The 27,926-nt window shown below is 57.3% G+C and overlaps 1 protein-coding gene across 2 annotated transcripts; it reads left to right on the top strand.

Annotated features, from left to right (window-relative positions):
* The first annotated feature begins 813 nt into the window (after nucleotides 1–813).
* Nucleotides 814–25,339, top strand: LOXL1 (lysyl oxidase like 1). 2 transcript variants are annotated; one of them, XM_061394879.1, is made up of 8 exons: nucleotides 11,490–11,543; nucleotides 14,836–14,983; nucleotides 16,415–16,523; nucleotides 19,622–19,759; nucleotides 20,189–20,345; nucleotides 20,945–21,040; nucleotides 22,823–22,938; nucleotides 24,999–25,339. In XM_061394879.1, the coding sequence occupies exons 1-8, from the start codon at nucleotides 11,505–11,507 to the stop codon at nucleotides 25,003–25,005; spliced, it is 810 nt and encodes a 269-aa protein (XP_061250863.1). In that variant the 5' UTR covers nucleotides 11,490–11,504; the 3' UTR covers nucleotides 25,006–25,339. The 2 variants fall into 2 exon arrangements, with proteins under 2 accessions (XP_061250862.1, XP_061250863.1); XM_061394878.1 differs by lacking the exons at nucleotides 11,490–11,543; nucleotides 14,836–14,983 and adding an exon at nucleotides 814–2,312.
* The last annotated feature ends 2,587 nt before the right edge of the window (nucleotides 25,340–27,926 follow it).

Raw genomic sequence — 27,926 nt, 5'->3', positions numbered from 1 at the left:
CATTCTCTCAAATCCTCTTTTCTGTTGCTCTATGCAAACAGCTCATGGTGCCTCCCAATGACTCCTAGCCCACATCAAAGACAGCCCCTGAATTTCACTTTATCCAGGTGCTCACTCAGGCTTAGGCCATGTGGACTTCAGAGATGCATGACAGAAGCCACACATGACGGGCAGGAAATTGATCTCTCCCATGTTTTCACAAGTTCTGTTCAGCAGGAAGGCAAACTTCCATTCTACAGACCAGGAGAGTAAGGCCCAGGGCTGTGCCAAGAGGGAAAAGGCAGAAGCTGCATCTTCTTTGTGCTCAGACCCAATGAAGGAAGATGCACCTGATGACCTGAATTAGAGTGGCTCAGCCTCTCCCCACAGGAGGGTGGGATTCAGCATATCCCCCTAGAAGGCCCACCAACAAAGAGGAAGTCTCAGTACTGCTTTGGAGACTAGCAGCCCAGGTGTCCTGGGCAGAGGCTGGAGTGGACAAGAGTCAGGGGCTCATTAAAGCCTAGATAAGAAACCAGGATGCTGGGACCGAAGCAAAAAGAAACGGCCAGAGTGGTGCTGACACCTCTGCCCTGTTATGCCTGCCAGGACCCCACTCACCAGGCCTGAGTCCCCAGAGGCCTCCTTCCTACTCCCTATTTCATTCCCTTGCTCAGAGGCAGGTCTGCGGCTTGGCTGGGAGCTCCAGGGACTGAGGGAACGAGCGCAGCAGCTGTGGGACAGACCACATAGCTAAAACCCGGCGGGCCATAGGGCCCCGCGGAGGAGGCCCCAGCAGGCGGACCAGGCTGCCCGAAAAGCCTCCCGAAGCTCCCAGCCTGTTGCTTATTCATTCAGAGTGGGAAAGCGCCAGCCCAGCGCGGCCAGCCACAACCGGGCTGGCCATGTAAGGCCCCCAGGCGGCCCTGCCTGCCCGGTGCCCTACAGAGAGCCTCGTGCAGCCCTGGGCACCGCCCCTGCCCTGCCCTGACCCCCTTGGCCTCGAAATGCTGTCATCGGAGGAGCCGTCCCGCTCGGGACAAGGCCAGGATGGACAAAGCTAGAGCTGGGGCGGGAAAGGAGCCGTCCTGTCCTCGAGGCCGTGGGAAGAGAAGCACGCACGGGGGGCCACTCCTGAGAGCCTCTCGGGCCACCAGGCCTCAGCAGAGGGGCCACCATGGCTCTGGCCCTAACTGGCTGGCAGCTGGTGTGGGGCGCCTGCGTCTGCGTCCTGGTGCACGGGCAGCAGGCGCCGCCAGGGCAGGGCTCGGACCCGGGACGCTGGCGGCAGCTGATCCAGTGGGAGAACAACGGGCAGGTGTACAGCCTGCTCAACTCGGGCGCGGAGTACGTGCCGCCGGGGCCTCAGGGCTCCGAGGCTAATTCCCGGGTGCTGCTGGCGGGCGCGCCCCAGGCCCCTCCGCGGCGCAGCCAGGGGGGCCTCCGGCGTCGGCAGGCCCCGTCCCTGCCCCTGCCCGGGCGCGTCGGCTCGGACACCGTGCGCGGCCAGGCGCGGCACCCCTTCGGCTTCGGCCAGGTGCCCGACAACTGGCGCGAGGTGGCCGTCGGGGACAGCACGGGCATGGCCCGGGCCCGCACCTCCGTCTCCCAGCAACGGCACGGGGGCTCCGCCTCCTCGGTCTCGGCCTCTGCCTCTGCCTTCGCCAGCACCTACCGCCAGCCGTCCTCCTTCCCGCAGCAGCAGTTCCCCTACCCGCAGGCGCCCTTCGTCAGCCAGTACGAGACGTACGACCCCTCGACGCGGACCTACGACCAGGGCTACGTGTACTACCGCAGCGCGAGCGGCGGCCTGGGCGCGGCGGCCGTGGCCTCGGCGGGGGTCGTCTACCCCTTCCAGCCGCGGGCGCGCTACGAGGAGTACGGAGGTGGCGGCGGCGAGGAGCAGCCCGAGTACCCGCCGCAGGGCTTCTATCCGGCCGCCCCGGAGAGGCCGTACGCGCCGCAGCCCGCCGACGGCCTGGACCGGCGCTACTCGCACAGCCTGTACCACGAGGGCACCGCGGGCCTCGAGCCGGCCTACCCCGACCCGGGCCCCGACGCTGCGCAGCCCAACGGCGGCGGGGGCGGCAGCACGTACGGCGGCGGCGGGGGCGACCCCCGCCTCGGCTGGTACCCACCCTATGGCAACATGCCGCCCGAGGCCTACAGCCCGCCGCGGGTCGTGGAGCCGCAGCCCCCCTTCCGCGTGCTGGAGCCTCCCTACCTGCCGGTGCGCAGCTCCGACGCGCCCCCGCCGGGCTCCGAGCGCAACGGCGCGCAGCAGGGCCGCCTGAGCGTGGGCAGCGTGTACCGGCCCAACCAGAACGGTCGAGGTGAGTCCGTCCAGGCGCCCGGGGCTTCGTCCATCCTTTACAGAATGCCTCCCCCGCCTGCTAAGTCAAGACCCCCACCCTGGCCCCCATCGGCAGCCCAAGTGCTTCCCAGGCCTTCGCCACCGTCCACACATCCCCATGGCGCCAGGATTTGGCCAGGCAGGCCAAGGCTCTGACCTGGGGGGTAGGGGACGGAGGGGCTGGATAGGCTTTGGAAAGAGACGCTTGGGTCATCTGAGGACACATAAAGGAGCCCCTCTCCCCGCCTCTCCCTTGTTCCCACTGGGGCACGTCCTCCCCTCTTGGAGGTGCCCCTCTGCCAGCCTCACAAGGTGAAACACGGAGCATCCGGGTTAGAAAGGCCTCGGGAACGCCTCCGGAGGTGTGACAAGTTCCCGGTCACTGGGCATAGGTGGGCTTGGCGTGAACGAACAAGAGGTTAGAAGAGAGGGTCTGGCCTGACAGGAGAGCAGATTGGACCTCCCGGGGTTCCTTCGCGGGACACTGCCAGGCCCGGAGTAGAGAGGCACTGGCCTGGGCACCAGAAAACTTAGTAATCTACTTAAGTAATATTTCAGAGCATTTTTAGATCAAAAGTCATGCCAAAAAAAGATGAACAAAATATCAAATTTTGAAATAGAATCAGTAATGGTGCCATGCCAAACTGTATTCAAGCCAGGGAAAAACTGAAAATTAGCAATAGCAATCTGTCTTTATATGAAATTTTGATATTTTCTTCATCAGATTTCTTTTTTTTGCAGTACTGCTGATTTTTTTAAAATATTGCCTCAAATATTACTTCCCTTAGTTACTGAGATCTTAGATGCCCTCTTAAGTTTTGCACCCTAGGCTGGGATGCAAAAGTCCCTGGAGGCAGTTGTGGACAGGGATGGGGGGGGAGGTTGAAGATATGACCTAGTCTCGGGAAAGCTGTCTGCACACTGCACACTGTCTGCGGCCTTCCTTCTTCAGATGAGCAGCTCCACACATGCTGTTCTAAGGCAGGCTACCTTGGCTAGGGCCCATGAGTGGTCTGGCCAGGGCTGAACGGCCATTGACCTAACCTCTGCCCTCCTAGAACTCCCTTTCCTGCTTCTGTCTCTGCAAGTCTGCAGTCAGCTCTGGTCAAGGTTTTCCATTCAAACTCCAATGTGTGTGCATTCCACGTCAGCCTTGCCTCTTTCAGGTTGCAATTAATATTCCTGATTCTTTACTTCTGCTTCTCTACTCCACACCAGGGTGGCTGTGCCAGGCCCACCAGGTGAGGGCTAAGCCCTGAGGGGCTTAGGGACACAGATACTGCATCTCCAGCCTTTGTTCCTCTGCCTCTGTCCACATGGGGATGCATCCTTGTCTCCAGCCATACTGACCTTGGGTGAGAGGCTGCTGCTGGGTTGCAGGGGTGGGGACTCTTGTCTCTCTGTGGGCTGCTGGAGCCCAAGGCTAGGGGAGGGACGTGTCCCCAATGGTAGTACTCGCTCCCTCACATTCAGGGGCTTCCCGGGTGGTACTAGTGGTAAAGAACCTGCCTGCCAATGCAGTAGACGTAAGAGATTCGGGTTCAGTCCTTGGGTCGGGAAGGTCCCCTGGAGGAGGGCATGGCAACCCACTCCAGTATTCTTGCCTGGAGAATCCCATGGACACAGAGCCTGGTGGGCTACAATCCATAGCGTTGCAGAGTCAGACACGACTAAATCGACTTAGCTTCAGCTCTCCCTCACATTCAAAGCATAGCCTTCAACTTGGGATGCTGAATTCCACTTTGAGAACCTTCAGGTGCTCCAGACAGGAGCTAGAGGGAGGGCCCTTCTATGATGTGATGAAGGATTTCGAGGCCTCACCTGCATCTGATTCTCAGCAGGACCCGCAGCAGCCCTGCAGTGGTGTGTGGTACCACCCTGCATCAGCCCCTGCTAGAGCTCCGTGGAGGAGAGCACGTTTTATCTATAGGCTAAACTGTTGTGGTGAATTTTCTTCGAATGCAAGACCGCGGAGTGGGGCTCAGCCAGAAGCGCTCCACCTCTGGGCGGAGGAGAAAACCCAGGCCTCAAATAGCAGTACTGGCAGAGCCAGGCCTTGGACTCATCGTCTGTGCCCCGAGCCAGTGGCTTTTTCTAAGGCCCTTCTGTGGCTTGTTAGATCTTAAGGTTCAGAGGGAGACTGACCAGGGCAAGGCTGTGTCTGGAGTGGAGGTGCTTGGTGCTCAGGAGGGCCTCTGGCCATTGCCCCTGATCCCCAGTGTTCATTTGAGATTAAAGACAATTCTGCCCTGAAGGAGATGCCAAGCTGAATCCAGGCCCTGCCCTGAGGGAGGCGTAGAGGAGGGGGCATCTCAGGGCTGTGATCAGGCAGGCATTGGGCGGGTGGGGAGAGGGTGCTGGTGTAGGGGAGCCAGAGGAGGGGCCTCCCCAGTCAGGGACTAGGAACCAGGGAGGACTTCTAGGAGGAGTAGGTACCCAAGTATTGCTGCAAGTTGTCAGCACCCTCCAGGTGCCCCTTCCCTAATCCTGGAGGGGATGGTGTGTGGGTGGGGGATACAGGCAAAATCCGGGCTCACAGAGAGGCCAGAGAGGGAGCAGTACCTTCTCCCCCATCATTTGTTCCCCTTCCCACCCTGCTAGGCTGGGACCATGGAAAATCCCGGCTCGGGGAAGGCCAAGCTTTGTGCTTGAGATCAGACCCCCAGGCCTGGTGTGGGAGTCCAGGGCGGATTCTCCGAGGCTGACCTCATTCCTCCTGGCCGCACACCCAGGGGTCTGAGGCTGGGCGCTGGCAGCCCGCGTGTGTACGGGCGTGGACATGTCCTCACAATACCAAACACATGTGCGCACCGCCCACGGCCTCCACGTTTGGGCGGTTTCCAAGCGCCTGTCCGGAGCCTGGTTTCTTCCTTGGGTGCCTGTACCCGCTTCCCTCCCACCCTGGAGAGGGGGACCCAAGGGTTCCTGCAATACCATTGTCTCTGAAACATGTAGCTGGACGGAAGGCAAGGAAACAGGGGCCCAGGTCACATACCTGGCCTGACTGTCCCAGCAAATCCAGGCAGAGACCTGGGGATGGGCTGCCTGCTTCCCAGGCCCTGCTGAGACCCCTGAGCTGTGCCCCTCCCTCTCCCACGGCCAGGCTGTCTCCTCCTAGCCTCCTTGTCCCTGTTCCTGCCTCCCCACAGCCTCAGCTCCTCTGATCTGCTGATATTTGTGCGGACTAAGATGACTCCAGGCCCTGGAAAACCATGCCTCTTCTCCCAGGGCTCCCCCTTACACCCCTGGCCTGTTTCACTGGTTCTGGCCACCCTGTGAAAATAAGGTGGAGCAGCTGCCCTGGGAGGATGGCCAGTTGGAGGGCATCCTCCCAGGGCACCTCTGATGGCTGTGCCAGCCCTGCCTGGCACGGTTCCTCCAGCTCTATCCTCACACAGCCGGTTGGAGCTGTGACTGCCCCCTCCCTGGTTTCTTCCAGTCCGTCCTACATGTGAGGTAGATACACCCTTGCATTGCTGACCACATTACTCTCCTGCTCAATGAGGTTCTGGGGCTCCCAAGGCCTTCAGGACAAAATCACAAATGCCTTAGCCTATTGCTCCAGAACCTGAGGCACCTCCTCCCATCCCCTCCTTCTCCATCTCTCAGGCCTCCACAGCCCCCAGGGACGGTCTGGGCCTAGATATTTCTAGGGTCCGCTCCTCTCCATCCAGCCTCCTGCGCCCAACAGTCCAGATGGGACCCCTTAGTCCCTGAGAGCAGCCTAGGCTCCCTGCTGCCTGCCCTTCTCCCCACCAGGACCTGCCTGCCTGACTCAGGTCACGCACCCACCTCCACAAGGCTTGAAGGAGATGCAAGGGCAGACAGAGCAGGCCTCCACCCAGCAAGCATCCGGAGTCAGAGCCCCCCGGCAGGAATGATGATCACAACTCCAGCCATTTGCAGAGGAGCACCTGCTGAGCTTAGTGGCCTCGATGTGCAATTTCATTCACCCCACAGCCTCCTAGAGAGGTGGGGATTACAGGCCAGTGGTGCAGATGAGAAAATTGAGACCCGGGAAGGTCTCACAGCTGGATGCGGCAGAGCCAAGACTTCACACTGAGCCTGTCATGTCTTCATGACTCTGAGAGGACCCCACCCTCAAGCCACCTGTGAGCCAGGCCCCAGTTCTCCCAGCCACGTCCAGGGGGAATAATTCTGCTAGCATATGTTGGACACTTTATATTTATACATCACCTCTCTTTATTCCCATAGCAACCCCACCAGCCAGATGCTGATAATCCATCCCATTTCATAGATAAGGTGGTGGGTTCACTTGCTGATTATCATATGACCTGTTAGTAGTGAAACCAGAATTTGGGTCTGTATGACTCCCCATCCTGGGTTCTTAACCCCCACGCATTATTTTTTTCCTAAATCTTCATGTATGGAGGCTTACCTCTCACATCCATTTGGTCATTTAGCAGATACTTGACTCCTACTGTGTTCTGGGCAGTGAGCACTGGTTGTGACAAAGTGAGATGAAACAGAATGTGCACAGATTTAGAAGCAAAGAACACCTTCCCAGTGTGGTGTTAGCATGAAGCCCTATCATTTCCACTCCAGACTCCAGAATATTTAACAAGCACATGGACAGCTCCTGACACTGTTCTTGGAAATTTACAGTTAGAGTCGTTTAATCCTCCTAACAGGCTTCCCAGGTGGCACTAGTAGTAAAGAATCCACCTGCCAATGCAGGAGACGTAAGAGACGTGGGTTCGATCCCTGGGTCAGGAAGATCCCCTGGTGTAGGAAATGGCAACTCACTCCAGTGTTCTCGCCTGGAGAATTCCATGGACAGAGGAGGCTGGCGGGCTACAGTCCACGGGGTTGCAAAGAGTAGGACACGACTAAGCACACATACCATCCTCATAACAACCTTTGTTGTTACTATTACTCCCATTTTGCAGATGAGGAAACTGAGGCCCTAGGAGGTTAAGCAACTTGCCCATGACTGCTTCAACTGGTGACTGGTGGAGGCAGAATCGCAGCTCAGCACTCCTTCTTCCTTCCCTGAAGTTGTCCCAAGTTGCTCCTTTAGAAAGAAATGGAGTCTCAGGCCTAGGAAGTTGGAGTAAAGGGTCAGACAGCTATGGAGACAGAGGGGCCTGGGTCCTCTCGCTGCTCCCCTGTTTGGCAATCGGAGGTCACTGGTGTCAGAACAAACAAGTTGTGTCGGGGACAGCCTCCTTGCAGGCAGACTTCCTGTCTCCTCTCATATCTGCCAGTTGAGGGCCACATCCTCTCCCCCTGCTCTCAAACTGGACTGTCCCTGCAGGAAGAGACAGCTCCTGTTTTAAATAATTATAATTGCAACTGATATTACTGAACCCTTAATGTGTATCAAGGACTTCCCTGGTGGCTAGGACAATAAAGAATCCTCCTGCAATGCAAGAGACCCAGGTTCGATCCCTGGGTCGGGAAGATCCCCTGGAAGAGGGCATGGCAACCCACTCCAGTATTCTTGCCTGGAGAATCCCATGCACAGAGGAGCCTGGCGGGCTACAGTCCATGGGGTCACAAAAAAGTCAGACACGAATGAAGCGACTGAGCACCCACAGTATGCCCCAGACACTATGCCAAGCATTTTATTCTTGTTTCTTCCTTTAGTCCTCCCGGCAAGCTTGTGAGGTATTATCACCCCCATTTTACAAAGGAGGCAGCTGAGGCTAGAGAAGTTCGGTAACTCATCCAGGGTCCCAGAATTCATCAGCAGCCAAGCTCAGATCCAGGCTGACTCCCCTCACCAAGCCTCAACCTCCCCTTCTGCTCCTGCCCCTCAAGGAAGGGTATGTCTCCACCTTCATTGTTTCTCTCAGATCTAAACCCATTAAGACACACAAAGTTGGATTTTTTTGCCTTGAGTTCGCAGGCCCCACAGAGCTTGTTGGGGTGGTGGCCCAGCAGGGCGCTTCAGGCCCTATAAGTGCCAGTCCGCTGCCACACTTGGCTGGGGCAGGGGGGTTGGTGTTCTGGCCTTTGGCCCCCTCTCCTCCTCTCTCCCACTCTAGGTGCCCCCATCTCAACGCCCTCTCACCTCCGAAGGGGCATTTCACCTCCAAAGGGGCACTTCTCCCCAGTAGTCCCAGCCCAAGTCCACGCGACTCCTGTCCAAGCCAAGAACACATGGAAAACTCCCCAGGGCAGTGGCTGGAAAGGCAGGAGAGGAAGGGCGGGGGAGGAGCCGGTGGCCGGCCCCAGCAGCCCACACCTGCTTCCAATTCTGTGCCCGGCATTCCTGCGGAGCAGCAGCCCGCTCGGGAGGGAGGGAGGCCGGAAGGAGAGGCTGCTCCCATCCCTCCCCTTCCCCAACCTAACAGCCTCCTCCCCACAGGCGGCTGGAGCCAGAGGGCCTTGCTGTCTGGGTTCTGGAGTGCAGGGCCAGGCTGCACCTGGGTCCCTCTCCCCCTTACTGATGGGCACCCAGAAACCGGGCATCTCAGCATCACCTGAAAATGGAGCAAGGGCATCAGGACACCAGAGCAGGAAGGTGCCCAGAGGGGGAAGTCGAGGCCTGAGGAGCGTCAGCCACCCGAGTCTCAGGAGACAAGCCGCCCTTCCTCCCTGTCGTGGGCCGATGGGAACCATGGTTTTCCAGCCCCAAAGCTAATCCTTTCTGAAAAGAAAGGGCTTTTGGAGTCAGTCCTAGCCTCTACGTGATAACGAAGGCTGTGCTCCCGTAGGTAGTGCCAGCAGACCCTTTGTGGGATACCGGTGTTTGTCCTTAGGCTCGCTGAGGGCATGGAGGTGCCAGGCCCCGAGCTGGGGTACAGGGAACTCAGGGGCACTCTGAACCCATCCCTGTTCTCGCCGGGGCCTTAGCCCCGGCAGGCAGGATGCCATGGTCCAGGTCCACTTCCTTCTCTTGCCAACTCGCCAGCTCTCAGAACACTCCGTGCACAGACCTGGGCCACAGCGGGGTGGCGGCAGACAGGTGGTGGAAGAGGGAAGAGGGAGGGGCACCGGGCGGTGGCAGAGGAGGGCTAACAAGGTAGGCCTTGGGACCTCAAGACTGTACCCCGATGAAGGGGGGGTGTGCATGTGCCTGCACAGCAAGGAATTCCAGGGCAAGGGCACTATGGGATCAGAGATCAGTGGCAGAAAAGGTCAGTTGTGCTAGGAGCTGCCTCCTGCTCCTTGGGGTTAAGAAATCTGGAAGGCCAGGTTAAGGCCAGACCACAGAAGGCTGGCTGAGGAGAGCAGATACCATCTCATGAGGAAATGCAGCCATTCCACAAATATTCATGGAGTGCCTTTCTCTGTGCTGGTCTAGCGCTGGGTATTCATGAGTTTAAGAAAAGAGACAAAGTCCCTGTCCTTGTAGATCTTGTATCTTCATGGGTGAACATGATAAGTAAATAATAGAAGGTGGTAAGTACTGTGGAGAAAGCAGAGAGAAATCAGGGAGCTCTGAAGTGTTGGGAGAGCTTGCAAAGGCGTCAGGGTGGGCTTCATGAAGGTGACTTTTGAGCAAAGAGTCAAGTAAGTGAGCCAAGCAGCTATCTGCCAGTAGAGCATTCCAGACAGAAGAGCCAGCCAGTGCAAAGGCCCTGAGGCAGGAATTCCCTGAGCTTTCAGGTGTGTTCCAGCGTAGTTGGAACAGCACGGCATGGGTGTGGGGCCTTATAGGAGACAGGTAAGAGAGGTAACGGGGACCAGACCATGGAGGTCCTGTAGGCTACTGTGAGGACTTTGACTCTCCACTCATGGGGGAGCCACTGCTGCTGCTGCTGCTAAGTCGCTTCAGTCGTGTCCGACTCTGTGCGACCCCATAGACCGAAGCCCACTAGGCTTCTCTGTCCCTGGGATTCTCCAGGCAAGAACACTGGAGTGGGTTGCCATTTCCCTCTTCAATGCATGAAAGTGAAAAGTGAAAGTGAAGTCGCTTAGTCGTGCCCGACTCTTAGCGACCCCATGGACCCTACCAGGCTTCTCCGTCCATGGGATTTTCCAGGCAAGAGTACTGGAGTGGGGTGCCATTGCCTTCTCCGGGGGGAGCCACTACAGTGACATTTAAGCCGGGTCTCTTTCTGCTATGCTGGGAGTGGACTGTGTGGAGGCAGACAGCAGGAGTTTGAGAGGAGGCTGGTACAGAGATCGAAGCTGAGGTATCAGCAGCCGAGCCAGGGGGATAACAACGAGGTGGGGGGCAGTCAGTTTCAGCATATATTTTGGAGATAGAGCCAATGAGCTTTTCCTGATGAATTGGATGTGGGGTGTAAGAGAAAGAGAGGGGTCGGGCATGATAGAAAAGGGCTATGTCCTGTGCAGCTGAAAGGGTGAAGTCACCATAAGCTGAGATGGGCAGTTTTGTAAGAAAGATAAAAAGTTCAGGTCACTGAGAAGGGTCTGAGGGGCAGCAAGGGAACCTAGAAGACCACAGGATCTGCAGAGCCTTCTAGAGGTGGGGGCAGGGCACTAGGCAGGGCCTGCAAGAGGGGAACCGTGGGTGGGTGGGTGGGCATGCTCACACTGGGAAGAGTGTGAGTGATGGAGGGGTGTAAGGAGGCAGCAGGAGGCAGAGGTAGCTCACCTCCCTGGCGGCCTCCTCCAGCTCTGCCCCGGCTATTTCTGGGTGGTTTGCTCAATTGAACAAACACTTACCCTCCTCTGAGTCTGCAGCTGTCACCCAGAGTAGCGAGGCCATCGCTGCCCTTGGACTGCCTCTCCCCGTCTGGTGGGGGCAGCAGTCTGTAGGTGATGGGGAGCCACCAAAGGTTCTGGGCTAGGCTCAGTGACCATCCTAGCTCCTTTCCCTGGACTGTATTGCCCTTCACGGTGGGCCACAGTGGATCCTGCAGAACCTTGCCTGCCTTCTGGTCACCCAGGTGTGGCACCGACAGTTTAATGTCCTGATTATTAGACGATCATTTCCTAGGACCCAGAGCTGCCAGCTCCTGCCCCCGAGGCCCTCCCGGCCCATCCTTATTCCAGGCCATGCTCTCTGAGCTTCCTGCTCTCCCCACCGAGGGGCTGCTCTGGAGTCAGGCCACTCGGGCCAAAACATCCCTCTCTCTACATATTTCACAACCCACTGACCGGTTCCTGCCGGACATTGTTTATCCTCCAGCTCCAGGCTCGAGAGATTAGGGCTCTTTGGCATTCCATTTGCCTTCAGCTGCTTCGTGTGAGCAGGAGGCTGGGGAGAAGGATTTCAAAGGAGACGAGGTTTATGGAACTCACAGGAAAGAGGAAGCCAAGAGGAAAACAGGTGAGGTGTAGGCACGCGGAGGGAATGTAACCTCAGACCCTCTGCTCTGGGCGGCCGCCAGGAACCGCTGAGCAGGAGGGAACAGATTCCTTCTAAAGCAGGAAGGATTTAGGTCAGACGGTGGGAGAATTTCCTGGCAGCTAGAGTATCGTCTGCAGAGGTTGTGAGAGGTCCTGGGCTCTTGCCCAAAGCTGGGGAATGGCCTGAATAGCTCCTGAAAAATATTTTAATCTCCAAGTGTTTATGGAGCCATCAAACCTGCTCTCACGGGACGGTTACTCTAATCTCCCCGTCATCCACATGGGGAAACTGAGCCTAAAGAAGGGCCGGGACCTGGAACATGAGGCGCAGGGCGAGATGGCAGATATCGCCTGCTGGACTCTCTCCCACCAGAAGGCCCCAGCTGTGTCCTGCCAGGGAGCAGGAAGACAGTCCTCAGCCTTCCACAGGCTGGTGTGGGGGCCAGCCGGCAGCTCCAGGCCCAGCCCAGGTGAGGCGGGAGGACATCAGACCCCCAAGAGGCAGTGTGCAGGGGCCCTGGGTCCCACTGAGAGGAAGCCCCAGAGGCAGAGCAGGAATGCTGAGTGCTGGCACTTGGCCCCCACTCTGTGTCCTCCCAGCCCTGGAGGGTTTAATGGGGCCCCCGAGGCTGAAGGACTTCCTCCAGACCAGAGGCTGCCTGCAGAGTGGCCTTGGGACTGGTTCACTCACACCCAGCCCCTCCCCAGCCGAGCAGCCTAGCTTCAGTCATCCCCAGGGCCCTTGCCCTATGACTCAGTGTCCTCCCAACCCTAGTCCAAAGTGTGCAGCCTGACCCCGTGTGGCCAGCACACTGTCTCTGGGGAAGAGTGTTCACCGGGGGTCAGCCCCAGGCTCCCAGCCCTCAGTCCGTGTTAATGGAAGCAGTGAGGCATAGACAGGGGCCAGACCCACCCAGGGCCTCACAAAAGGCCTGTGACAGAAGGGTAAGAAGCCAGGCTCCTGCCTACCTCCTGGGCAAGGACGGCAGGCCGCTGAAGGTGACCAGGCCTCCCTGGGTAGCCTGAGCACGCCCATCGCCCAGCCTTTGAGGGGGCAACCCCATCCCCAGGAGACTGGCTAGATCGGGCATGGAGGGTATAAACTGTGGAATCGTACTCACAATGACAAGCAATGAACGACATATCTTAAAAGTTAATATTGACCGGAAGTCAAGAAATGGAATGAGACCCATAAGACAATATCATTCATATACCTCACGGATACATAGCCACTTCCAATTTTATACAGAGACACAGATGTTCAAAGACATGTCTAAGGGTCAGGGTAAGGATGAAAAGTTAAAAAAACGTAATTATGAGAATGGCCTTGCACAAACCAGTGATAATGGTTGCTCTGAAATGATAATTCATTTCTCTGCATTTATAAAAGTTCTCTGCGTTTATAAAAACAAGTGTCTCCAGAAAAACTTCCCACTACACTACTTTATAATGTCTCCAGTGTGAGGTCCACAAGCTGGCTGACTACATACATTCTGCATAAGACATCCCAGCCCCGGCCCCCCCACAAAATTACATCCCATGACTGATGGTTCTCCCTGCCTTCTGATGACCTGATGACCAGGATCTTCCTTTTAAAATGCACATTTCTTGGGATGGTAGGGAAGAGAGGTGAGCACAGGTCTTTTTGGAACTGAACTTTAACCAACATTGGCCACTCTGTCTGGAGGGCCTGGATGTGCCTCCACAAGCCAGAGGTAACAAACCGGCACCCCTACCCCTACATCCACAAGTGCCCACTCAAGCTTGCCCTCAGCCCCCTTCCAACACCACACAGCCCACCCACACACCCAGGCCCCTGTGGAGAGGCTGAAGCCCAAGCCTGCAGGCCTGGCTGCTGATGGAATGCCTCCTGGGAGAGCAGCAGAGAAGGAGGCATTGTTCTCCCTGGGAAAACATACCAGCTGAGGGAGGGGGCCTGCTGTTCCCAGAGACCTCAGTGGGGGATTTTAAGGGGGGGTTGAGGGGACCCAGCCTAGACTCTGTCATTTCCAGTAGCTTACCCCATGGCAGTGAAGGTGGGGAGTCACAGGACCCCCCGCGCTGGTCAGAGATGCAGAACAAAGAACATAAAATAATGATCAGGGTGATTCCATTTAAGTTCTAGAAAAGGCGTAACCAATCTAAAGTGATTAAAAAGCAGATCAGTGGTTACCTGGGGAGGAGGGAGGGAGGATTTACCGAGAAGGGCCAGGGAGGAGCTTTGAGGAATGATGGAACAGACCACAGCAGGACTGTGGTGGCTCTAACACCCTGTGTCCATTTGTCAAAGCTTATCAAACTGTATGCCTAAAATCTGTGCATTTGACTGTGTAAATTGTAACTTTAAAAAAATCGTCTTTATACAAAGAAGAAATAACACGTAAGGTCCTAGAAGGAGAGGTTGGGACCTGGAAGCTCTTCCTGGGGCTTCCTTGACTTGCTGTGTGACTGTGGGCAAATTCATTGCCGTCTCTGAGCCTGCTTCCCTCCAGCACCACTGTGTGCCGTGGTTTCCTAAGGGAGACGGGCTGAGGAACACGCTTGTGGATGAGTGGAACAGTAAAGTGTGAAGCCACAGATCAGTAAAGAAGCTTGCCTGACAGAGACTGAGAGCGTAACAGTCAGCCCTGAAGCATGCTGCGGGGGTGAGTGGGGCGTGAGTCCTGCCCTCAGGGAGTACAGACTGGAGGGGAGCAGACACAGGTGACTATGATGAAATCTAGTAGTGAGGCAGAAGTGTGAGCAGCTTGGAATGTCACTGCCAATCAGAGAAGCCTTCCTGGAGCAGGAGGCACCTGCCTGAACCTGAGGTTCCTCAACAGTAAGAGGAAAAGGGTCATCTTTGGCTCAGCCTAGGACCAGGAGCAAGCTTCAGTGTGTGGCCAGGATCAGAATCCAGTATGTGATCAGAGTCAAGGCGCAGTCAGAGGCCGGGAGCGCACCCGCCCCGAGTACCCGCAGCCTCTTAGCTGGCTCTTTCAGCTTCTCTGGACTGAGAGGAAGGGTCGGGCCAGAAAGCTTTGTAGAGTCATCTGTACAGTGTTTATTGAAACCGAGCCTGGAGTGGGGGTGGCAGGCTGCCTCGTGCCAAATGTGGGTCTCATGCAGCTTCAGGCCCAGCTGACCCACCACCACATGTTGCTGAGGGAAAGGCTCTTTGATAATGGGAAGGGAGCCATTCCTGGCCATTCACCCCCCTCTCCCCCACCCACAAGCTTCTATGGACCAGAGAGTGAGAGACAGCTTGATTCGGAGGTGGCCCTTGCTTTCAGGGCCTGACGCTCCCTGGGGAAATGACTGCAAGCATTCCTAGGGGCTTGAGTAACGGGGCCGAGGCTGGCCAAGACAGCCCCCATCAGCCAGGAGCCACCTCATCCTCACCCACCCTTGTGCTCCGTGCTTCCTCTTCATTCCTAGCAGGTGAGATCACACTGGCTGCTCCCGCCTGAGGCCTGGGCCCCAGGCAGGCAGGGGTGAGGTCTGGGAGCCCCAGAGATGAATTTGTGAGGGGTGACAGGCAGGCAGAAACCTCTGGGAAAAGCTCAGAAGCCAGTGTCCCCCTCTTCTGACTCGTCTTCTGGACCTGCAAGCTGACAAGAGGATTTTGGCAGCAAGAAGAAGGGGCTAGAAGCCTGTCCGTATGACTCAAGCCCCCTCACTGTGCCTGCCCCCCAAAAAACAGAGGGCTTGAAAGAAGCTAAGAAGAGCTTACAGCTTCATTTTATCATTTATCTGCCAGAAGCCCGGCAGCATGAGAGAGGAGGGGACATGGAGACCCAAGCCCATTCCCCTTTAAGCTGGTGGCTGAGCTGGGATGGAACCCAGGGCTCTGGAGGCCCCCCAGCCACCTCCAACCCTACCCCTTCCACATACCCAACATCAAGATCTTTCCTTCTTTATTCCGGGTGGCTAGAGTCTGGACACCTGAGTTCAGCTTCTGCTTAGTCCTAATAACTCACTGGGATGAAGTTATGTACGGGATGGGGAGCAGAGTGGACAGACCCTTGGCTGCAGCCTGACCGGAGGAACAAGTGATCCAGGGACTGCACCAGACTCCAGACTTCCCCTGGGCACTGGGCCCCAGGCCCTCCTCAGACTGGAGGCCAGAGGCTGCAGACGGGAAGGTGTGGTCCACTCTGGGGGCCAATGACAGGATGAAAGGAATCCTGAGCGAGGTGGGCTGGGCGCCCAAGCCGAGAATCCTGCCCTGTCAGCAGCCTGCTCCGGGGACGTGTTTTCTTGTGAGCCCCTCCCTTCCTGGCCACCCTCACTTTCGCCAACCGCCATTCACCTGGCTCTGCCCAGGAGCCTCTGGTACCCGCTGAGGGCTGGAAGCCTAGGGTTCGCTCTTGGCGGTTCACGAAGAATGCCAGCTGCAGGGGAGAGACGAGCAGAGAGTGTCTGGGGGCTGGTGCCCTGGGAAATAAGGATACCAACGGGAGTGTCTGCGTCAGGAAATTGCTTGGTTCACTCGATCCTGCCCACAGGCCCTTGTTCATGCTATGCCCCCTGCCGAGAGCACTCTTTTGTCTTCTCCGGTTCTCCAAATCCACCCCCCAAGTCTCCCAGGAGGCTCAGTGATCCCCACAGCATGGAGTTCCAGAGGTTAGCCCCTACTCCCTGACGTCCCTGACCCCACACCCGAGCCTAGAGAGAATGATTCATGTCACACACCTCGCTTACACACATACTGGGAGGCTTCCAAGAGGAGGTGACAGCCAGTGTAGAGAACTGAGAACGACCAAGGACATTTGGGGTTGGGGAGGTCTCTGAGCTGTAAATTTAACCCTGGTCCTCCTCAATGCCAAGCTATTGCTCCCTCCTCTCTCTCCTTCCCACTCCTCACTCCAGGTCTCCCTGACTTGGTCCCAGACCCCAACTACGTGCAAGCGTCCACTTACGTCCAGAGAGCCCACCTGTACTCCCTGCGCTGTGCTGCGGAGGAGAAGTGCCTGGCCAGGTAAGGAGATGACGTGTGGACAGTCACTGGGAGTCACCCAGAACCTGCCTGCAGGCTGCACCACCCTGGCCTTCTCATTGGTGAGCCTTGTCTGCCCCCAGGGTTTCAGGTGGGGAAGGGAATGGGGAGATCCAGCTTTTATGTATACATCACCCTGCAAGGAACTTAATGACATTTCATCTTCACGCCCGCTAGTGATAAAGAACCTGCCTGCCAATGCAAGAGACATAAGAGATAAGGGTTCTATCCCTGGGTGGGGAAGATCCCCTGGAGAAGGAAATGGCAACTCACTCCAGTATTCTTGCCTGGAGAATCCCTTGGACAGAGGAGCCTGATGGGCTACAGTCCATGGGGTTGCAGAGTCAGACACGACTGAGCAATTTAGCACGCCACTTCACATCAGTAACTGAGGAGCAGTGAGAAGAACTGAAACCCTCAGATCTGAACTGCGTCATGAGAAGGTTCCAGGAAAGTCTTCTAGCTGCCGTCAGGACAGAGGGCAGGATTGTGGAGCCATCTCCACAGAGGACAGGTGGAGGCTGGCCAGAAGGGGCCAAGGGCACAGGCGGCAGTGAGGCCTCCATCGCGTGTTGCCCCCGAGAGCGGGGAAGGCCATCAGCACTGGAGGCCAGGTGGCCAGCACAGAGACTCTCCATTACACCTGGGTGATTCTGCCTCTCGCAGAGCTTGCTTCTCAGTTTGACGGCGAATGTTCTGGTCAAATATGTATGCGTTGAGGACATCTCCCCGCGCCAAAACAACTAGTTAAAGATTACATTGACTTACTTCTTTTGTTTACATCCCTCTATGTTGAAAGCACCTTAATTATTTGCTTTCTTAAAGCAGTTGAACTCTTGTTTCACTTTCGAGTATCTGGGAAGCGCTTGGGGATCTCACTGATCAGCATTTTCTCACTGATGGAAAATGTGAGAAATTTTCATTCTCTGCTTCTCATTCACTGCCATTCAGAGTAGCTGACCGCAGACCGTTATCTGTCTGTAACAAGATGAGGGTGCTTGCAGTGAATGTCACTCAATTCACCACTTCCTTCATCGAGAAAGTCTTGCTTCAAAAAAAGAAGTATCAGCTGAACTAGTGTGATCAGTGATGTAGCTGATTTACATGTTGGTGGAAGTTCCTTATCTCCTTACAGACTGGCCACAGACAGTGTGAGAGCTGGCAGAGGTCCAGGGACCACATGTGAGTCCCCTCAGCGGGCCTGCCCACTCAGGTCTTGTACCTGGGAACAGAGCATCATAGTACTGCTCTTACTACAGTGGCTTCAGAGAACAGGAGTTCAGTCTCCATGGCTGTCCGTTGAGGCTGAGTTTTGAAGAGTCTTGAGTCAAAACCAAACTGTTACTCCATCTTCATGGAACATCCCGTGTGCTCACACCTGGGCCCCCAGGGGGGCTGGGGAGGAGGCGACCAGGGCTCCGTCCAAGGGCTCTTTTGATCTAGCTGGAGAACCTTGGTAGCCGCTCACCCAGATCCAAGCGACAGGGAGTGGAGGAGAGCTGGAAGGGGTGGTTGGCAGGCTGGAGCTGCGCGAGGCCAGAGGAGGGGGCGGTTGGCAGGGGCTGAGGCATCCGCGGAGGCTGGGTGTGGGATACAGACCTAGAAAATGCAGCAGGACCAGCGCCCTGGAGCGGCAGGGCCTGCAGAGATGGCCGAAATCGCGGCCGCAGACCAGTGCCAGCCCACAGACGGCAGGCGGGCCTCAGACGAGGGAAGGGACTTGCGCCAAGCCTCACTGCGGGCTTGTGGCCAAGCTGGGCCTAGAACCCAGACCCTAATGGGTTCCCACGGTGTGCCGAGCCCAACAGAAGGGCAGGATTTAGCTGAACAGAGGGAAGGAGGATGTTCTGTTCCAGCGCAGACAGAGACAAATTCCAAGCCTCCCTCAGACAAGGCCAAGGGACTTACGTCCTGGCAGACAGAAGCCTGCAGCGCCTGGTGTCCAGACATCTTCTCACAGAGAGCTAATCCCCATGACTGGCCATCTCCTGCCTCTGGCCTCAGGGCCCAACCCTTAATGATTGCTAGGGAAGTGCCCCTGAGGCTGGCCAAGACAGCTGTCCGCAGTCAGCTGAAGGGGGGACGCCTGCAGTCAGCCCTTTTTCCTACCTACGGGGGGTGTGGACATGTCCCCTCACTGCCGCCCCCCCAGCTTTCTCTCTTTTCCCTTCCCTCCTCACAAGGCCCATCTCAGTTGGCAACCGGGGGACAGCAAGTGAATTGTGAGCAGGCAGTTTGCAACCAGTGCTCCCTCAAACAGGTCAAGTAGCTGGCCCTGAAGCCACACAATCAGGGAGAGGTGGCCTACTCACACAGGCCCAGCTCGGGGTGTGTGTGGTATCAGGGTGTGTTGGAGGCAGTGCTGTTAGATCTCCCAGGCAGTTAATATCCCCGTAAGTGGGGCAATCCCAGCAGACTTCTTGGAGGAGGGGACTTGAGTTGGGGCTAAGAGGCTGGTTGGGTTCTGGGTCAAGTGAACAGAACAGACAAAAGTACAGTGAACGAGTTAAGTCTGTTTGGGAAACAGTATTTGAAGCTAGAACCCAGGGTGTAGGGGGAAGGGAGAAGTCAGAATCTTTTGGACAAGGCTGTTTTTAAAAAATCCCTCCAAAGATTTTGATGTGCCCCCACGCTCAGTTGTGTCTTACTCTTTGCGCCCCATAGACTGTAGCCCACCAGGCTCCTCTGTCCATGGGATTCTCCAGGCAAGAATACTGGAGTGGGTAGCCATTCCCTTCTCCAGGGCATCTTCCCAACCCAGGGATCAAACCCAGGTCTCCGGCATTACAGGCAGATTCTTTACCATCTGAGCCACCACGCTCAGGGACTGTCCCCAACTGAGAGTCATAAGCAGGCATCAGGGATCCTCAGAGGGTCATTATCAGGCCCTGCTTTAGAGCATCCCCACCAGCAGCTTCCAGCCACATGGCAGAGGGGAGGGGGCGGCCAGCAGAGAGGAGCGGAGGCCTGAGCCTTGGCTGCAACGCAGGGGTCAGCTGTGAGAATCTTCAGGGACAAGACGGCCCGCGCGGGGTGTCTCTGGCTGGTACCTAAGCCCCGTCTCCCACCTGTCCCCACAGCACAGCCTACGCCCCTGAGGCCACCGACTACGACGTGCGCGTGCTGCTGCGTTTCCCCCAGCGTGTGAAGAACCAGGGCACAGCGGACTTCCTCCCGAACCGGCCACGGCACACCTGGGAGTGGCACAGCTGCCACCAGTGAGCAGCCGCCCCGCTTCTGGGCCCGGACCCTGCGCCCCACGAGCACTCTGGCAGGGGCGGTGCTGGGGGGGATGGGGGGCCCATGAGGTGTTTTCTGCCAAGAATCCATCACTGGGACAAGGACTTTTCAGCGGAGCCTTAGCAAAAGCTGGGCTGGAAGATGGGACATAGAAGGATCGGCCTGGATAGGAGATGGAAGTGTCTAGAATGCAGGGCATCGCCCAAGGGAGGACCCCAGGGAGGAGTGAGGGGTCCTGAGGAGGTGCCCTCCTGGGGTGCCTGGCTCGGTGGGGACACCAGAGATGCTGCCTGTGGGACACAGGGGCCCAGGCTGGTCAGGAGGCAGGGTCCCCCGGGCCGTCTCGGGAGGGGAGCGGGCTGGGCAGGGCCGACTAGGCCCTCTCCCCCGCTCCTCTCCCGCCCCAGGCACTACCACAGCATGGATGAGTTCAGCCACTACGACCTGCTGGACGCAGCCACAGGCAAGAAGGTGGCCGAGGGCCACAAGGCCAGCTTCTGCCTGGAGGACAGCACCTGCGACTTCGGCAACCTCAAGCGCTACGCCTGCACCTCGCACACCCAGGTCAGGTCAGGTCGGGCTGCAGAGGCGGGGCCGGGCTCCGGGGGTGGGGCAGAGCTGCCTGGAGACGGCAGGCTGGGTCACCCTGAAGACAGGCTGGTGCCGAGGCTCCTGGCCACTCGGCTCCTCCAGAGCGCGGGTCTTCTCGCCAGTCCTGAGGCCACCACAGGGCTCCTCGGGGCCTACCCTGCACCTCCATTTCCAGGGGTGTCCACTCATGGAAGGAAAAGGAACATTCCAAGGAGTCCGGATGGCTTAATGTTCCATTTGCCTAGCTGGGCCCCCAAATCCATCTTTCTATCCAGAGAGTGTCCATCTATCCTGCCTATCTCTCTCTGTCCATTCATCCATGCATCTCTCCCAGGCATCCCCCCACCTTCATTTCACCCCTCCTTCTGGCTATTACATCTCTCATTGCTCCGGTCCATCTGCCCAGTGAGCCTAGTACAAGGCAGAGCCATGCTGAGCAGCTACTCAGGGCAGGGAGGGCAGGGTCAGGACAAAGCACAGAGGAAGGAGGCCCCAGGCTGCTGAAGTGGGCATGGGGTGGCTCTCTGAGGAGTGCACAGCACCCCAACCTCTGCTCCTGTCCCCTCTCCTAGGGCCTGAGCCCAGGCTGCTATGACACATACAACGCAGACATCGATTGCCAGTGGATTGACATCACCGACGTACAGCCCGGGAACTACATCCTCAAGGTAGGGCCCCCTGGAGGCACTCCTCCAGCCTGATGTCCTCACCCCTGACATAAGCTGCACATTCTGGTGTACACCCTCTGGGTGTTAGATCTCACAGGCAGTCACGAGCACTCTAAATGGGGCAATCACGGTAGACTTCCTGCAGGAGGGGACCTGAGTTGGGTCTAGGAGGCTGGGTGGATTCTGGGTCAAGTGAACAGAATGAAAGAGTTAAGTCTGTGTGGGAAGCAGTATTTGAAGCTGGAACCCAGGGTGTAGGGGAAAGGGGAGGCCAGTATCTCCAGACTAAGGCTCCTCCTTCACACTCCTGTTGCTCTGCAACCAATGATGTCCCCTGAGGTCTGCACTTCGCATCTGAAGGTCTTAGTCTCAGGCAGACACAGCCTCTTCCCATAAAAAATGCCAAGGAAACTTCAGCCCAGGTGTGGTAATGCTGGAGGAGGGGGTGACTCTCTTCCCTAAGTGACAGAGGACTTGGAGAGCCATGTAGTCCATCCCCTGTCTGTGAGCAGGGCAGGCTCTGTGCCATCTGGGAGAGGACACTGCCTTTCCCTGAGACACAGACAGGACCCCCTGCAAAGCCAAGGGCTTTATCCCCTCTGGCCTGAACCCCTCCTCCACGTCCGATCATCCCAATGCCCCTTGGTTGGGGGCACAAGTAGAAAAGCACGTCAGGGACACAGAACCCAGCATGGTGCCTCCATGCAGGCTGGGCAGGTCATCACAGCCTCACCTGGGGAAGCCAAATCTTAGCCTCTTTCTTGCAGGTGCAAAGCCAGGGTGGGGCTCACTCTACTGGGCTCCTTGGGCTCTTCTCCACTCTGGAGTAAAATAAGAGCAGAGAAGGTGGGCCTGGAAAGCAGCTTTAACCTGCACAGAGATGGGCTGCTAGGCGGCTGCCTTCAGAACCCAGCAACCCAGAAGCTGTTGGTTGCAGCCCTGTCCCGAGCACCTCTCACTGGGCTTGGTGAGGCCTCTGCTCAGCCTCACCCAGGGGCCAGCATTGTTCAGGGTATCTTTTTTCTTCCCTCATTCATCCACTCAACAGACTCACACAAAAGCTCTTCTGAGTTCTAGGTTCCAACGATTCATGACATGTAATGCCCAGTTCCTGCCTCTAAGAAATGTAACTTAAAGACAACATCACTGCATCTCTTCTTAAATGCTCTGCAGATAAGGCTGGGTGTGGCCTAACTCAATGAAGCCCTCCCCTGTCAGTCCACATTTTAAAGACTTCCTCGTGTCCCAGCAGCTCCTCTTCAGCCAGGTTATGCTTGGCTCATCATCTCAGTTGAGTGTCAGGTGCCTTGGGCTCCAGGCCAGGAGATGCCACCTGGCATCAGATAGGCCATCAGTGGATCATCTAGATGGGCACACGTGGTGAAAGGGTGCGGGCTTTGTAGTCAGGGAGACCAGGCCTGGGATCCCTGCCCAGCCCCTCACTCGCTGCTGGGTTCCCTGGGCGGTGGCTCTGGACGCCCTGTGCCGGGCCCCCTGTCCTGAGCTCTGACTGAGGAAGCCTTCTGTCTTCCAAGAAGGGTGATCTGATGGTGCTTTCTTTGACTGTGAGCTGTCTCTCCCTTCTCTGTCTGTGTCTCAGCCTCTTCTCCCGTCTCTGCATCGGTGCGTCTCTTGGTCTGGCGTGGTCTGTCTCCGTTTCCCTGTCTCCCTCTCTTCTGTCTCCTCTGTGTCTGCCTGTCTGCCTCTCCACCTTCCTTGGCGACCAGGTGAAGCACAGCCCCCTGATCAGACCCCTTTCCATCTGTTCCCTCCCTTCTTCAGGTGCATGTGAACCCAAAGTACATCGTTTTGGAGTCTGACTTCACCAACAATGTCGTGAGATGCAACATCCATTATACAGGTCGCTACGTTTCTACAACAAACTGCAAAATTGTCCAGTAAGTGTTCGCCCACCCCACTCGAGGAGCAGGCAGGGCCACCTGAAACACGGAGGATACCTGCCCTGTGGGTCACCTTGATGGCCACACACGGCTGCAGCTGGACCAGCCCACAAGCTGGGCAGGAGGAGGCTCGTCTGTGCCCACCCCAAGCCCAGTGCTCAGGATGGGGGTGGCGCTCAGGCTGCAGGCGCTGATCTGGGGCGTGGCCCCCCATCTCTCAACTGGAGACTAGCAGGGGGCGTCGAGGAGGTGCAGGGCTCTGCAGGCCTTGCTCTGTGACTCCCTCACTCTGACCTCAGGCAGCTCACCTCACCTCTCTGATCTTTTCTCTTCAGCACTTCCCACGCAGGCTTGTGAGGCGGATTGAAAGGCCTGACAGATGTCTCTGCGTATTCCAGAACCCTTACACTGGTGCTCAGTGAATGGCAGCTGTGTGAGCCTTAGGGTCCCTGTAAAGTAGATTGAATGAAGCAGTCCCAGATTAGAAGGGATTCTGGCTAGAGTCACTTCCAATCGGTCATCAGCCCCTGGGCCCCCTGGTGGAGGGAGCTGATGAACTCTGCACCCGGGCCTTTGGCACATGACTCCTCAGCTGCCCGGGCTGGCTGTCCTCAGCCTCTCTCCTGATTCCTCACGTGAAGTACTTTGCAGAGGGACTGCCTGCTTACAAACTCAATAAGAAATGCAGTTGCCTTCTGTGTGAATTTTAAATGCTTGATCAGGTCAAAGCAATTCCCTTCCATTTAAAAACTAAAGAAAAAAAGAGTAGTCTTCTAGAGCTGTAGTCCATCACCTAGGGGACAGCTGGCAGGGATTCTGAGGCCCAGAGAAGCACTTTTCCCCAAACATGCCTGCTTATTAAATGGTTCACAGATATGAGAGGCTTAGCCTGTCACCAGCGTCAGGGCTTAGCGTGTGACCAGGATTGGGGCTCAGTGTGTGACCAGGATTAAGGCTCAGCATGTGACCAGGGTCAGGGCTTGGTATGTGGTGCTCCGTGTGTGTTTACAGATAGCCGCTTCACCCTTGGCTGCTACCACTAAGCTAACTGTTCACAGCCCCCCACCGCACTGTGAGAAAAGTAGCCTCTGGTTCAATTCAGAGATTCTGTTCCTCATTAGTGGGATTAGATCAGAATTATCCAGGTCACGGAGTGACCTGGGAACGACTGACTCCTGCTCCATCCCTAGCCCTTTGGCAGGCCTGGATTTCCAGCACCTTCTTGCTCCTCAGGGCTTGTCTCTTTCAGCCATTAAAATTCCAGGGGTCACCTAAACAGTAGAGGTTTTCTGGGAAGCAGTTGAGGGAAGGAGTAGCAGGGGCGGGCGGGAGAGAGGCAGGAGCCATACAAGAGGAAAGAGGGCTGAGCGGGGAGCAAGGGAGGCAGGGAGCCCACACGCCCTCTTGTCGCTCCTGCTGCTGGGGAGGGAGCATCCAAACAGCCCCCTGTTTTCCGGAGGCACCCTGAGCTGGGCCCCTCAGCAGGGTGGACAGAGCAGCTGCCCACACCCTCTCCAGCTCCCCCGGGGCCCTGCGGGCACCGGGAATGCCGAGGCCCTTCCTTCCGAGCCCTTTACATAAGTGCTTGGAGAGGCTCAGGTCTCATTAGCGCGTCTCCGCAACCCTGACCGCAGGCAGGCGGCTGGGCCAGCGCACAGGAAGCTGGACGGAGCCTTCCCAGAAAGGCCACGGGACTGACGCCTGTGGGTTTCAATCATGTTTCTGAAGAGGAAAAAGGAGGCCTTTTTTTCTCCCCCCCAAAAGTACTGAGTTAGAAGAAGTAAGAAAGTATTTCCAGACAGTAGCTAATGGCCTAGAAAACAGTCTGGAGCTCAGGGCATGGGGCAGTGTGCTGCCATGACCATGCCCTGGGTGGGAGCCCATGAAACCCCTCTTCTTAGAGCTGGGGGTGCAAGGCCCCTTTCCCTGAGCCCCGATGACTGAGGGGAGTGGAGGGGAAGCGCTCAGCTGGGGAGGTGGTGGGGGCCTGGCTGACAGTCGAATGAGGTCTCCCTGCCCCTCAGCCTGCCACTGACCTGCTCTCTTTCTTTCCTTAGATCCTGATCCTGGGGAGGTGTATACAGCCGGCCCACCTCCCCACCTTCCAAAGCAGGCCCTGCTCCCCAGGCAGCCTCCCACCAGGACGAGCCCGGCCGGAGGGGCCCAGCCCCCACTCACAGGCAGGGGCAGCTGGACGCGCGGGAGCATCCTTCCCTGCCCGCCTCAGGGAGCGAACGGGGGCCGAAACCACAGGGACTCCGGATGCCAGGCCCCACTGTGTACTTAACTCTCCCCTACCACGTTATTTTGTTGGTTGTTGGTTTTTATTTTTTATATTTTGGCCATACCACAGAGTAAGATTGCCCAGGCCTGGGCTGAATAAAACAAGGTTTTTCTACTCTGTGGTTTTCTGCATGTGGCCTGCCGGCCGGGATGACCAGAGCTAGGTTGGGCTCAGGGGACACGCTTGGGATCCATCCTTGGCAGCAGAATGTGGAAAGGGCAGCCACCACCTTGTCAGGACCACAGCTTGACCGAGAGGGCCTCGAGCCCCCGGTGGAAGCCCCATAGGGTCTTTCGGCACCAAGCCCTCTGCGTGGGGAGAGGCCCACGACACACTGGGGGAGGGGCCCCCAGCATCTCATCCTCCACCACCACCCACCCCCCCTTGCTCTCAAACAGTCACCCCCTCCACCAGCCACCTGCCCCCTTCTCGCATATTGAGCGCCTACTGAATGCCCAGCCTATGGTGGAACAGAGTGCACATTAGAGTCAGAGACAGTTCCTGCTCACAGGGGCTGGAGGGGGTGCACCCCCCAACATGAAAACATTCCCTACCTAGTGAGACAGCCTCTGGGGGCAGTGGTGGAGCCCAGGAAGGGAAGGGAGAAGAGCTTACTTGGCAGAGGCTGGTGGAGGCGGTGGCCCGTTCGCTCCTGTCCTGGCAGCAGTACCCTGAGCTTCTGGACCCCAGATCCGGGCCGGAAGGAGCAGAGGAAGGCACTTCCCCTGCTCGTCTCCTCCCACAAGCCCTTGGAACACCTTTGCACCCACGCCTGCCAGCTCCCTTCCTTCCCAGGGCAGTGACAGTAATGACAAAGGGAAAGAAACTTGGCCCAAGAACCCGGGCTGGGAGTTTCAGGGCCAGTTCTCCTGCCCACCGGCTGTGTGACTTTGGGCAAGGCCTGCAACACCTCTGGGCCTCAGTTTCCCCGTCAGTAAAATGGGAATGCTCTCCTGCCTGGCCCACATGTGGCATGGAGAGCCCGTGAGCTACTCCTGCAGGTCAGCCGCAGGGTGTTAGGCCACGTCCAGGTCCTTGTGGTCTCTCCCACCTGCTGCACTCAGAGTCCCCCAAGGAGAAGGGGGTGCCCCCTTCTGGCTCTCACACTGGTCATGCCTCAGGACCCCCGGAGCAGGTAGGCGCTCCAACAGGGTGGAGAGGGCCGTCTTCCTGGAGCCATGCTGTGCTTCCAGAAGGCCCTGGCCCCAGCCCACTGGAGCCCTTGAGCCATTCACCAGCCCAGGCAGAGGACAAGTGGAACATGGCTACAGCCCCTCTCGCCTTCCCTCACTAAGTCTTGCTAGGGTTCGACTCTTTCCCGACTCGGGGGGAGGGCTGTGGCCCTGCCGCTCTCCATCTGGAGCTGGATGGCAGGACTGAGAGGGGGTGCAGGCAGAAGCCTGCCTTCCAGGGGTCCCGTTCTGCCACAGCCTGTACCCCTGCGTGCCTCCAAGACTGTCCTGACTCCAGCCCCACCGCTCTCCTTCCTAGGTGCCCCCCAGGAGGGCAAGGAGAGTTCAGACAAGGTCACCAAATTCCAGACTGTCAGAAGGTCCCAAGAGGTAGAGTCAAGAGTCCCCAGTTGCCACGTCAGAAAGCTGAAGCCTAGAGGAGCCTGTCTGAGGCCACAGGCTTCAGCCGATGCTCAAGGGAGGCTCCTAGGGAGGCCCAGTGCTCCTGGGGAACGGGGACTGGGGGGCTAGAGGGTGAGGATGAGCGAGACTGCGGCAGGAGGAGCAGAAGGGGAGGAGGCGCAAACCACCTTCAAGCCTGAACCAAAAAAAGGTTATTCCTTGGAAGCCGCCTTCCAAGAAAACAGTGTGGGGCTTGCTGGGTGGTAAGGGGCTGGGTGCCAAACAGGTTCCCTCTTGGTCCATGGCAATGCCTGTGTGCCAAGCCCCTCCTCTCTGCGTTGGGGGTCCCTTGGCATCTGCGCTGGCCGCACACCTGATGCCCGCCCCTGGGGCCAGCCTCCTGAGGAAGGTTCCTGCTTGCCTGCTGCTTCAGACTGAGTGAGGTTAACGACGCCTGCCCTTCCAGCTCGGGGCAGGGGCATCACTCCCCAGCTCCCACCAAGCATCTCCCCTTCATGGTCAAGATACCAAAGCCCCGTTGGCCACCCTCCAGACCTCTGAGCCCTGCTGGTCATGCCCAGGGATGGTCCCAACACAGCTACTCCTCACCGTGGCCAAGTTGGGTACACACCCAACTACAGCCTTTGTTGGGAAGCCCCACCTCCCCATAAACTCCTTGCTGCCCCCCAGACTGAGTCCTATAGGCAATGCCCGTGGGCAGGATGGGCACCAGTCAGCTAAGGAGAATGAAAGGCACTGCCCACATCCTAGAAACTTCACTGGGGAATCAAGGATTCAGGTCAAGAGAGCAGCCAGAACTCAGGACCCAAGGGCTCATCTGACACACATCACCCTGGAAATTGCAGCAGAACTTTCTAAGAATGAGAAAGTCCTAAAAAAGCTTCAGCAGAGAAACTCAAGGCATGGAAGACAGGGGAAGCAGGTATGGACTTTGGTTCCCATTTGCCCTAGCTAAGTGAAATCATTCTTTAAAAAAAAACAAATTAATGTAATCCACTTTGAGCCCCTGGTTACCAGGTGGGAAATTCAATGCTCTGAGCCATTTTACTCTCATCCTAGAAGCCTCAAAAGGCCCAGAACATCAGAGAGGGGCCTGTGGTCTTCAG

This window comes from Bos javanicus, chromosome 21 (assembly GCF_032452875.1).
Source record: "Bos javanicus breed banteng chromosome 21, ARS-OSU_banteng_1.0, whole genome shotgun sequence".
NCBI classification, from domain to species: domain Eukaryota; kingdom Metazoa; phylum Chordata; class Mammalia; order Artiodactyla; family Bovidae; genus Bos; species Bos javanicus.
This window is presented reverse-complemented; position numbering and strand designations above follow the sequence as displayed.

What these genes read in the sequence shown, in the direction of transcription:
- LOXL1 (XM_061394878.1), top strand. Translation starts at nt 1,157, where the DNA reads ATGGCTCTGGCCCTAACTGGCTGGCAGCTGGTGTGGGGCGCCTGCGTC. An exon ending in GCCCAACCAGAACGGTCGAG is followed by an intron (nt 2,313 to 16,414) that starts GTGAGTCCGTCC and finishes TCCTCACTCCAG; the next exon opens with GTCTCCCTGACTTGGTCCCA. An exon ending in GAGTGGCACAGCTGCCACCA is followed by an intron (nt 19,760 to 20,188) that starts GTGAGCAGCCGC and finishes CTCCCGCCCCAG; the next exon opens with GCACTACCACAGCATGGATG.